This window comes from Nyctereutes procyonoides, unplaced genomic scaffold, assembly GCF_905146905.1.
Source record: "Nyctereutes procyonoides isolate TBG_1078 unplaced genomic scaffold, NYPRO_anot_genome, whole genome shotgun sequence".
Classification (NCBI taxonomy): Eukaryota; Metazoa; Chordata; class Mammalia; order Carnivora; family Canidae; genus Nyctereutes; species Nyctereutes procyonoides.
Window position 1 is genome coordinate 46369389 of NW_026575044.1, and position 12071 is coordinate 46381459.

The 12071-nt window shown below is 41.2% G+C and overlaps 1 protein-coding gene across 1 annotated transcript in view; it reads right to left on the bottom strand.

The window, feature by feature from the left end:
- Positions 1-12071, bottom strand: part of LAMA1 (laminin subunit alpha 1) — a 159723-nt gene that overhangs the window by 30931 nt on the left and 116721 nt on the right. The window contains exons 37-45 of the mRNA XM_055324601.1: positions 9690-9900; positions 9379-9495; positions 9110-9273; positions 7094-7229; positions 6299-6392; positions 4606-4722; positions 2682-2864; positions 1679-1833; positions 89-232 (exon numbers count right to left, since the gene is read on the bottom strand). Coding sequence (XP_055180576.1) covers positions 89-232; positions 1679-1833; positions 2682-2864; positions 4606-4722; positions 6299-6392; positions 7094-7229; positions 9110-9273; positions 9379-9495; positions 9690-9900 — 1321 coding nt within the window. The remainder of the gene's footprint in view (positions 1-88; positions 233-1678; positions 1834-2681; positions 2865-4605; positions 4723-6298; positions 6393-7093; positions 7230-9109; positions 9274-9378; positions 9496-9689; positions 9901-12071) is intronic.

Here is a 12071-nt window from a genome sequence, read left to right on the forward strand (position 1 = left end):
TTTGTTTTCCATCAAAAAACCCTGCCAATTCAGGAAATACACACATTCATAAGAGATTCACTGTTACTTTCTGCAAGACCATACTCACACTGGTGCTGCTCCCGAGGTAAAAGAGAAGGTTATCAGGTTCACTTGTCTTGACATTCAGTGTTAAGGTGTTATAGTTAGTAGAAGAAATCGGAGGCTGGTAGGCCCGGATACAATCTCTGTCTGCTGACACGGCAACTTTAATCTGTAAAAGGAAAGGGAGGTGTCCTAATCACTTAGTGACACACGTCGGCAGCACGCCAGGAGTTCAAAAGTGCTGTTCCATAACCGATTTTCACTGGAAGGCAAGGTTCCTTTTCTTGATTATACATAATACTTTGTGTTAATCTGAAAGATCAGGTGGTGATGAAAATTACTTTATTTGGTGAACTATTTAAATATGGAAAAGTCAGTCTTGAAGTTTGAAGAGTATGTGATGTAGGAAATGGTCTCACTCATGTGAGACTTAATTCCTTAAGACAAGGAGCTTATCCAGATTAGCTTGGAATCTTTACACCTGACACAGGGAGGATATTTGATGACCATCTGTCACATAAACGAAGGGATAATCTATTTATACATTCAGCAAATATTTATAGAGCAACTTTTGTACTTACTACACATTTCTCCAAGTAAGTATTTGCATATATTTCTTATATTAGCTTTAAAGATTATACGTTTGTATTAATCAGAGCTTTTAGAAACTTCCATCCAGCTTATGCTTATTTGGTGACTTTAATTGAAAGTTAAACCAGAAACCAGGGCTCATGTCAACCTACAGCCATTTTCAATATTGAGGCCAGTCAGGGGAGGGGGGAGTTGAAGACTCCAGAACTCCTTTCTCTTAGCCAGAAGGGATCAGGCTGATGAACAAGAGACCAGAGGTCACATTTGTCTTCCATAAATCCCCAGTAGTGTGGCAACTGTATATTCTCTTGAAAGTCTTTTATTTCCCTGAAATGCCTCTCCTATAGAGCACAACCAATGCCATATGCTATGGAATGCTGTAAAACATTTTTCCCAGTTTGTACTTGTCCAGCTGTCAAGTGTTTTATGCATTTAGTGACCTGGATTGGTGAGCATTTGTGCGTGTACAGACTATGGTATCAGACTCCTGGACAATGAGGCTCATAGTGCGCAAACATTCTGAGGAATACTTGGATTATTAACACCGGGTTGGTAAAATGATGGCCGTAATGCCATACTCAGCCAAGGAAACTCAGACGTAAACACTTAGACCACGAGCTCTAGGATTGCTAACTAATACTTGTGGATTGTTATGTCTAGGCTATAATTATCAATCTCCATAAAGACATGAGATCTCTTTGCTAACAACATTTTGAAACATGTTGAATAAAACAAAAAACAAAGAAAATGAGACTAATTAAGAGTATACTTAAATATACTGTCCAGGGCAAGAGAGAAGGCATTTTCAAGAAAAAGCACAGGCATCATGAATAAAAGTCGTAAGTTGTTACTTAAAATATATATGTTTAAGTAAATACACTTAACACAAAGTTCTAAATGTACTACAGACAGGGCTGTGAGAAATGTAGGAGGTAAGAGCTGAGTCATTAGCAGTCCAGGGGACCGGTGCGACCGTCCCCTCTATGGGAGTCCCCTGAGATCATGCACAGAAGCCCACACTCACAGAAGCTGCTTGCTTCCGGGCCTGGTTGATGAGCAGTTTGATTTCTGAAAGGTTTCTGTTCAGGTTCTCTTCTAATATCTTCAAAGGCTTCAACCGATCAAATAAAAGGCTGGCTTGTGTTTCTGCATCTTTAACTCTTCTTCTAGCTAGCAGAGCTACCAAGAATCAAGCCGCAAGGAAGTTGGTGGCAGAGAGAAAACAGGAGAAATGAATTATATATTACCAATGCACTGAGTAAAATAGACTATCCTAATAATCAAATCCATGCGGGGCGGTTGAATGCCTCAACCCCTGAGTTCTTCAAGTATCAACTGTATTTACCAAAACGTCAAGGATTTGATGCAAAGATGCATATAACTTCTGCCTCCCCAAGAACCCCCCCCCAGAAAGAGCTTACTGTTGACTGGAAGCCTTACCAACAACACAAATAGTCAATTAACGTGGTTTGTATGTTACATGTATTCTATACTATATTCCTACAATAAAGTAAGCTGGACAAAAGAAAATGGTATTAAGAAAATCATAATGAGGGATCCCTGGGTGGCGCAGCGGTTTGGCGCCTGCCTTTGGCCCAGGGCGCGATCCTGGAGACCCAGGATTGAATCCCATATCGGGCTCGCAGTGCATGGAGCCTGCTTCTCTCTCTCTCTCTCTCTCTCTGTGACTATCATAAATAAATAAATTAAAAAATATATATAAAAAAGAAAATCATAATGAAAACATGTTTTCTGTAATATATTCATTTAACAACAACAAAAAAGTCTGTGTATAATGGACCTGCACAGTTAAACCTGTGTTGTTCAAGGGTCAACTGCATATGAGAAATGCACGAGCACCAAGCACTACCCAAGGCCCTTCTCTTTCTTGATAAATGTAAATCTAGATATTACTGCATTTTTATTCTGTAGGAATGCTGCTTGTCAACAAGACACCGGCGTACACCTGGCGAATTCAAAATCTCACGATGCAAGCTTTCCTAATGGGAAGGGAGACCATGACGTACTGGTCATTGAGGAGTCCTGTAGAAGTTGGTTGGTTTCTTGTAAGGTGGCATTAACCCTGGACAGGTCAGTTGATGTGTTCAACAGCTTCTGGCTTAATCCTACCACGTTCTTCAGAGTGTTTGCCGCGCTCTGATTTACAGATATGGCCAGCTCTTTGATTTTGGTTCCTTTGTCTCTGACACCTGAAATAGATTTATAGGCAAGCATGCACCCCTGTGGTTATACATGGGGGAAAACCAGAAACCACAATAAACGTAACGTTTCATGGAAACATGTTACAGTATTTCTTATTGGCTGCTGAAGACAAAATGGGGCTTCTGGGTTTTTAATGATGGTATTAAGACTGCATACGCTATGCCTTTCTGCTCCCTTTTAGGAACCAATGAAATAATTTTGGTAACAATCCTGTGTATTGAAATTTCAATATGCAATGAGATCATGAAAGCACCTGCTAATCACCTGTGCTCAGATTTTCACATGTTAATAAGCTAAACTTCTTTATTTGTTCTCCCTTCTATCACTCCCTTCTCATGTTCATTAAATGCCTTCTTCAAACCACTTTGTGTGTGGATAAGAAAGTTGGGGAATTTAAATTTGTAGGTAAGATGGGTGTGTCATAGGCTAGAGGAAGCAGTATTTGCCCACAGTGTCAACTGGCTGCTAGACAGAACAGCAGAATAAAGACTAAATGGTCACTATCAATAAAGTAGAATTCAGTTATTTTAGAAAATCTGCATGATGATTTTTTTTAAAGGCAGTTGTATTCATCTTTAAAGTATCCATTCACAAATACGACAAAAATGAACACTGGAATCTGGATAAAGATTACATAGGTTTATTTTTACTCTTACAGCAGCTTTTCTGCAAGTTTGAAATTACTTCCCAATAAAAAAGGTGTTTTTCTTTTTAAGCGGGGGGGATTGGAAGAAGAGGTAGAAAGAGAATCTCAAGCAGACTCCATCCCCAGCACAGAGCCCGAATGGGGCTTAATCTCACGACCCTAAGATCATGACCTGAACCAAAATCAAGAGTTGGACACTTAACCAAGTGAGCCATCCAACCACCCCTAAAAAGGCACTTTTCAGTGTTTAATCAACATACATCATGTGTTCTTTTAAAAAAAAGCTGGGGGGAGGAAAAAAGAGAAAGAAAGAAGTTAGGAAAGAAAGAAAGAAAAAGAAACTTTCAAGTCAGAAAACGCTTCCATGTTTAAGGTGAGAGGGCAGTCCAAAGGGCCCAAGCCCAGCTCCCCACAGTAGTTCCCACGTGTGCAAGGGGAATCCACAGAGAACTCTGGAGTTGTTTGTTTTCTTAATAATCCTTGTAAGGCTTATTAAGAAAAAAAGGAGAAGGCTGAGGGAATGTAAACAATGCACTACAGATCGATTCATTTGTATTACACTTTACGAAGGTATCCCTATTTCGGACTGTAATGGATAGTGCAGCTCTAAACCATCAATACTCATGTGATTTATGAGCTTATTTTAGAATGTTTTATTGCCTCATGAAGGAAGATCACCAAGCAAGAGCTCTGTAATTGCCCACATTTATAATGAATCTAGCATCTTCCCTCAGAGCAGGAACATTCAGCTCCTTGCTGACTTCTCTGAATGACCCTTTCATTCAAGGGACATGTCAAGCCATTTTAAAAGAAGCAATTCACGGTAGCATCAAGTCTCCCAAGGCGTTTGCTTTTCAGAGTATGATTCTAGCATTCCAATGCAGGTGCTCTGGAGTTATTTAAAGCATAGTTATCTTCACTTTCAAGTCCTACTCCTCTGCAGGTAAAAACTCTATCCATCTTGGTCTCGATTTTGAGCAGGGGTGGTTAATCAGGCTTGCAGCAGGACTTCCTTCTGCTCCTGTGTAATGGCTTTCCAATGAGGAAACATTAATTCAATCAAGAACCCCCTTTCCACTTACCTCCAGGAATTGCTCTGAGTAATAAGAGTGATTCATTGGTCTGCCTAGTAATTGTATCCACATCCTCTTGAAATCTGTTTGCTGTATTTTTCAATTCATTCAGTTTCAATGTGATACCTGTTTAAGGGGGGAAAGTGTCCGCTTTAAGGGGAGCCTACTCAAAAGTTGCCTAGGCAATAGTTTCCCTCATCACTCTGACCATCCACAGAATCAATGGCTTTCTACAGAGACACCCCCACCCCCGCAATATTGAAATTTTTCCAACAAGTCTTAGCATCACTCATTATACATATTAAGAGTGTTTTCAAGCTTGCTTGGTCATTTTTTCCTCTTTTGCTTGTTGCACTTCTCCCTAATAGTTCTTCTTAAATTGCATGTCCAATTTAATTAGAGCTCAGTGAAGACTTGGGTTTAAATCCCGCAGTCTTAGTCACTAACTTCCTGTCCACATCTAAATCTTATTTTTCTGGGTTGTAAAACATTGTTGTGCTTGAGAATCTTGCCTCAGGGCACCCCTACTCCCCCTCCCCACCCTCTCACCACAGGACAGGTGCTCAACTCAGCCTCCTTCAAGTCTGATCAAAGCTGTTGGATCAAAGCTTTTACTTTGAATATTTCCATTCATAATACATAGTCATGTCTTGATGCTGGACACATGGTTAAAAATGAATTATGGATAAAATACCTGATGAACACGATGGTTCTGCCCACAATTTTAATTGCCAGAAAGTTGATTATTTGGTGGCCTCTGACATACCTTTTGCCGTGTAAGCTGAGCCCACAGCCCATCAATACTGATGCTAGAGTTTGTGTTTAAATTGCTCTATGATCAAGCATTAGGGACTTTCTCTAGCGTGAGATGATGACATAAATTGTGTCACTCACAGAGAAACAAAAAAATATGTATACATCCGTCCCCTTGACTCAGACAGCTATGGGTGGATCCAGTACTGGGCATGGAAGTGGTCTGAAAGGGACTTTGTTTACAGCCCACTTTCTAGTCCTATAGAAAAGGACTTGATATTTTTGATCTATTAGAATATATTAAGGTGAAAAGTATATGTTCTAAAACTCATATGTTTTTCTCATACAACTGATCCCTGCTGCCATTTTGTGTTGTGCTTACTGGACAGGCAGCCCTTATATATGCCAAATCACTGCTTACTGAACCCTTCAGGAAAAACTAACCGCATAGGTATCTTTGTTATGAAATTGATAAATCTATTGTGATTGAAGTCAATAATGATTTAATGAGAAGCTACCATGAAGTTAACATTATATTAGTCCTGTTTGGCAAAAATGGCAAAAGGAATATATCACACATAATACAACTGTTCAAGAAACTGTGAAACAGTGCAAGATGAATAGAGGAGAACATGAAACCAAAGAGAACTTGACACACACTGTGCAATGGTGACAGCCCACGAGCTGAAGCCATGCATGGGGGATTTAGTTACAGAGAAGGCATAATGAGTCTATGGGAGACTAGAGGTGCCCACACATTAAGAGATAGCACTAACATAAAAATTTAAAAATTTAAATTATATGATGTTTCTATGATAGGAAATTGGAATGTCACTGTGACAAAGGATTGTTCACTTTCAAATTGCTCCAGGAAAGGAAAATGTTCCAGCAGTATGCTCAAGATTCATACTCACTCTGCTCATAGATCCAGTCCAAGCTAGAAACTTACCTTGATGCTTTCTGCTCAGGCTGTTGCCTTCTTTTAGAAATCTGGAACTGCGCTGAAGAGCCACTTTCCCATTAGAAACAAGGGATTCTGAGAACTGGGAAACAGGACAACTTAAACAAGGCAATGGGGGTGGAGGAGGGGCAGGTGGCCTCTCACTGGAGATGGGGACAGCAGCTCTATCAGAATAGCCTCTGGTCTAGTTCCCAACATGGGAGTTCACTAGATAATGGGTAGGGATGATTTAAATTGTCTTAATTCATGGCTGAGGAGAAAAAACACATTTTTAAATATATGAAGACAAAAACCAGACATTAAATGAAGATTTCTCCAGAGATAAGAAAGGAAGTCTCAAGTAGATATCAGGGAGCATTATCCTTTGCTATAAGAAATTGTGAGATTTTCCTCCTTTCCACATCACCAGTCCCTAGTCTTCATAAAGAAGTATTTATGACCTTAAAGGGTGCCTAGGTGGCTTAGTCAGTTAAGTAGCTGGCTTAGACTCAGGTTATAAGTCGGGCCCTCTCTCTTCCTCTGCCCCTCCCCCCCGCTCATGTGTGCTCAATAAATAAATAAATAAATAAATAAATAAATAAATAAATAAAATCTTTAAGAAAAAGTAGTATTTATGACCTTAGGTAATGAAACCTTATATCACATAATGCCAGAGACAAATATCTCAGCAGACAAGAATGTGGACAAGCATGAATTTAAGCCACAGAGTCTCTGCTCAGCACCTTCTAGAACAATCTCCCACAGCGCCTAGGAAAGGAAGGCAGCCCTCAGGACATCTCTCACCAGGCTCACTGTAGTCACAGTCTTGAGAACATCTTTTGCCACTTTCTCTGACTCTTCAATCAGGCTCCAGATGTTGGAATGGACGTGGGTTGCGCTGGTGGCATTCAGGGACACATGTCTAACGCTGCCAAGGCCACTATGTAATCAGCATATTTGTGGATATTAGCAGAAGCCAAATGGGACTTGCCCCTTATTCCTGAAAGCTCCCTAGTTTCTACCCTTGGGAAAGTATTAACAGGGAATAAGTACGTAGGGATTCTTCTGACTTCACATGCAATCCTTGTAAGCAGTAGCTATAGTGTCACCGTAACACTCAGAAGTGCTGTTTAATTAACACCCGAAGAAGGGACTCTTGACATTTTCCATGGTTTTAAGGGTCCACCAGTTTCCACCAGCTGCCCGCAACATTCTTTCACTTCTGTTCCACCCCCCTGCATAGTCTGGGGGGCTACCCCTGCGGGTTTGCATTGGCTGCAATCTCTCCTGCTGCGTACTTGCTAATTTTTGAAAAGCTTCCCTAAGCATATGTAAGGATGTTGAATCCTGTTCCCCAAAAGGCACAGGCCAAGTTGATGACATTCACCAGAGGTCTTGGAGGAGGATCAGATAATATTTCAATCATCTGAACTTCACTCTTACAAGTGGGCAAATCACTTATGAACCTGCCAACTGGTAATGGTGCAATTTCATCCAGTTCATTCTATCTTGAAAATGAAATCTGACAATTGACACATCTTTGCCTGCTGAGTAACTCACTTCATTTTCTTCCTAAGGCTATCGAGTGGAGTGATTCCCAAACCAGACACCAGCAGTTACTACTTGATTGGCAAGATTGGGTGACTTATAAATAAAAGATAGTATTATTTAATTTTGTGTATCATACCAAATAGCTCTTACTATTTGTGCTAGGTAATATGGGTTTTGTGCTGGCTATGTATGTAAGGCAGATTTTTTTTTTCTATTTTGGGAAATAATGAGGGCTGATGAAAAAGAGAGAGGCTGAGTTTCTAATTCTATTTTCTATTACAGATTCTTATGGCGCGTGTAGGCGGTAATGCTCAATGCGGCACATGATTTATACATTCTATCATATCATTTTTAATTGCTTTCGTTGTGTGAGCTAATCTTTTATGGCAGCATTACTCAATCTTTCCCCTCCCACAAAACACACCCAACAGACAGCAGCATACAGCATATCCCAGTGTGCCCAGACTTTTTCTACCTCGAACTGAAACAAATTTTAAAGAAATAAACTTACCAATTAACTTACAATATCCTGTACATCTCCGATAAGGCTGAAACACTAGCTCCTTCATTAGCTGTACATTAGATAACATGGGGATCTTTAAAAATATGACAAAGCCCAGGTCACATCTAGGCCAATTAAGTCACAGGCTTTGAGAGGAAGGCGGGCAAGGGGACAGATGTCTCCATATTTTTGAGGTTCCCCAGGCTATTCCAAAGTGCAGACAAATTTGAGAACCACTGTACTCATGTCATGCTTCTCGTTTAGAGGCACTTTGTAACAAGCTGAGCACCTACTTAATGAATGCTAAAAACATATATTAAAATAACTGTAAGATAACAATAGACCTTCAGGAAGTCAAAAATAAAGGGGATTAGCATCTTCCAGTGTGGGCAACCAAACCTCCCTCCACGCATAAAGCCGGCCAAATCACACACTCCAGAAGGACGGGATCTGTAAAGAAATTGATGGCTTCGTTCTGTCCAACCTAACAAAACCCTGAGGGCTTAGCAAGGCCTTATGGGCTTGATATCACAGCTAGTATTTGTTTTACTCCTCTCTGGTTCAGCACGCATTTTTCTTTCACATGCAGAAGGAAAACTATCGTTACCGGACATGGGAGGAAATCCTCTTTGCCACGCGAAGAACATAGGAGTCTTCATTCATAGACAAAGGAAGAGTGACTCAACACTGTGACCAGAATAGCCCTTCTTACGCTCTTTGCTCAATGGACCACCTGCCCTGGGGTTTCCTGCAAGGTGTGCTCTCACCTGTCCAGGGCACCTGCTAGTCTCTGGAGCTCAGCTGCGTGGTCCTCTGCTCTGTAGACAAGGTCAAGCACCCTCCTTTTGGACATCTGCATGACCAGATCATCTACATGGTGCCTGATTTTGGCAGTCCACAGAAGTAGCTCATCCCGGTGGCGCTCTAACCGCTACATAGAGAAGTTCATAACGTGAGTATATATGCATCTATGTAACAGTGTATACACATGTGCATGTGTGTGAGGCGTGTGAAGATTCTCTGAGCTGTAACTTACTGCCAGGGCATCTCGTGCCACCTCTGAATGAGTAGTGACAGCATCTAGCAATCTTCTCCCTCTGGCAATTAGCATCGAGGTCAAGTTTTGTTCTTCTTGAACACGTAGCTTCTTATCCTGCGGCAAAAATCATCTTTGAGGAGGCTTCAGAAAGCGAGCCAGCTTCTGAATGTTAGTGCCTGACACTACGTCCTGCAGTTAGTACGTGGGGCTCAGTTTTTTAAAAGAAGCCAACAGATATTAGTGACATAGGAGAACGTGGCTCCCCGCTCTCACGGAGAAGGAAGGAGATCATCCTCAGGAAGACTCACATTGAACTCTTGCAGGTTGGCCCTGGCAAGGTGCACCAGGCGGTTGCTCTCCTGGGTCTTCACCTCTGCCTCCCTCACGAGGTCTCCGGCTGCCTGCAGCTCACTGTTGTGTTTTGAAAGGAGGCTGCTTGCTGCTGCTTTTAATACCTCCAGCTCTCTCTGTGGCTCTTGGCAATTCTTCTGAATTTGTAGCAATAAATCTTCAGCAGCCCTATTAAATAGAGATGGGTTACGTAGTAAGTAAATGAACAACGCTCATTTCATGAACTGATAGTGAAAGAATCTACATTTCCGTACCTTGTGTCTTCTTACAACCATAAGTGGTACATCATCACCTCTTAGACAAGGATGTAAGTTTTCTTTTTTTTTAAAGACTTTGCAGGGGAGGGGCAGAGGGGGAGAGAGAAGCAGACTCCCCATTGAGCAGGGAGCCGGGCATGGGCCTCAATCTCAGGACCGTGCCAGGATCATGACCTGAGCTGAAGGCAGATGCTTAACCACCTGAGCCACTCAGGTGCCCCAGGAAGTAATTTTTCTAAGACAGCAGCAGGCATGGCATATTTACACTTTATCCTCAACAACCTATCTTTATTCACAAACTTCTTAACATATTTTAGTAAAGGAATTAAAAGAAATCATCTCTGTGCATCTGGATGCAGAAAACTGGGGCTACAGTCTGTGACTGATGAAAACTATCATCCTGCTTTCTAGGACAGCAAGAAATTGAAAAGAGGCTATTCAGTGATTCGCTTCATTTGTATGAAGCTATCAATGTATTTATAGGACATAAAGTTTTTTTCCACAGTCAGTTAAAAAATAGATTTTATAAAAACTGAAAATCCAAATGCCAGAAAGATCTAATTTGTACCACTGGAAAGAGCAAGCTTTATGAAATCGAAAGATGCATATTTGCAAAAGAATAGGAAAACCTATCAAATTGCTTGTTTAAATTAATTTTGAATTTAAAGTTACACACGATAATAAAATGTTCACACTATAAACCTTTGTAGGGGTTGAACATATCCAATTAACTTCCTGCTTTGTCAGGAGAACTTTGAAAAACTTCATGGGAAATTCCTTGTAAGTCGCTCTCAGCTTTCATAGATATCAGATTGCTGGCCTAAGACACAATAGAAAACATCTTCCAAAGGTATACTTAACTCTGACATGGTTAGAACATCACCAGGAATTACTTGAACATTCTTACGATCCCTCATGATAATAAGATGTCACAGTACGATACAGGCAACAAGAGCTAAAAGCACACGGGAAAGTAAACCCAATATATTTCTAATGTCTTACCATGGATCACTTCATCCCATTAAACAGAGTATCTAAGAAATTTTAAAACAGAGGTCAATTTTTTATCTATGAAGTGACTTTGCCACCTAAACTGTGATCATTGATATAGTCATCAATGACTTGATACAGATTAAAAACAAAAAACCTCAGCAGCACTCTTCATTTCTTCCTGCAAAATTTGTTCAATGAATCCCACTATACCAGTGTTTCTCAAACTACATTCCTCCTCAGCACAAAATCCCATGAGCTGGAGGCAGGTTCTGCAAGAAAGAGCACTGAGGTGAAGTTAGGTGCTCTCTAAGTTCCTCTAGGAGATGCACCATGCACACCAGCATACTAAAAGTTTTGAGAAGACTTGCAGTGAAGACCTTGAATCCCCTGAGTAGACACTGTCATTCCCAAACTTATATAGCCACAGGACACATCTCTTTTTCTTTTCTTTTCTTTTTTTTTTTTAAGATTTTCATTTAAGAAAGAGAGGAAATGAACAAGAGTGCACACAAGTGGGGAGCAGGGGCAGAGGGAGAGGGAGAATCAGACTCCCCACTGAGTAGGGAGCCTGATGCGGGGCTTGATCCCATGATTCTAAGATCATTGGCCTGAGCTGAAGCTGGATGTTTAACTGACAGCCACCCAGGTGCCCCAAGACACATTTCTTTAAAGGAGTGTCTTTGGAGAGCTCTGGGGACACCAGCATGGAAAACAGCTGGGAAGCACAGCTACGAATAATAATGTATAGTGAGTGTGCGGTAAAGGGTACGGTGTACAGCAGGGAAACAGCAGGCCGGAGTCAGGTCTCCTTTGCCAGCCCTTGGGGAGTGTCTGCAAGCATTCCCACTGTTCCCTAACTCATGGGTGGTTCGCTGCCTTGACCATTTGTGCAAGCAATGTGTTTTTTGCTGAACGCCTGCTTTCCTTCGGAGAGTCTGGAATTTGGTACGTGCTAGGTAGAGGGTGATATGGGACCAGGTCCCAAATAAAAACCTTGGATACTGAACTTCTAATGCTTCCCTGGGCAGAAACACCCCACATGTGGTGCTGTGTTTACATTGTTGGGGGCAGAGTGTGCTGTGACCCCCT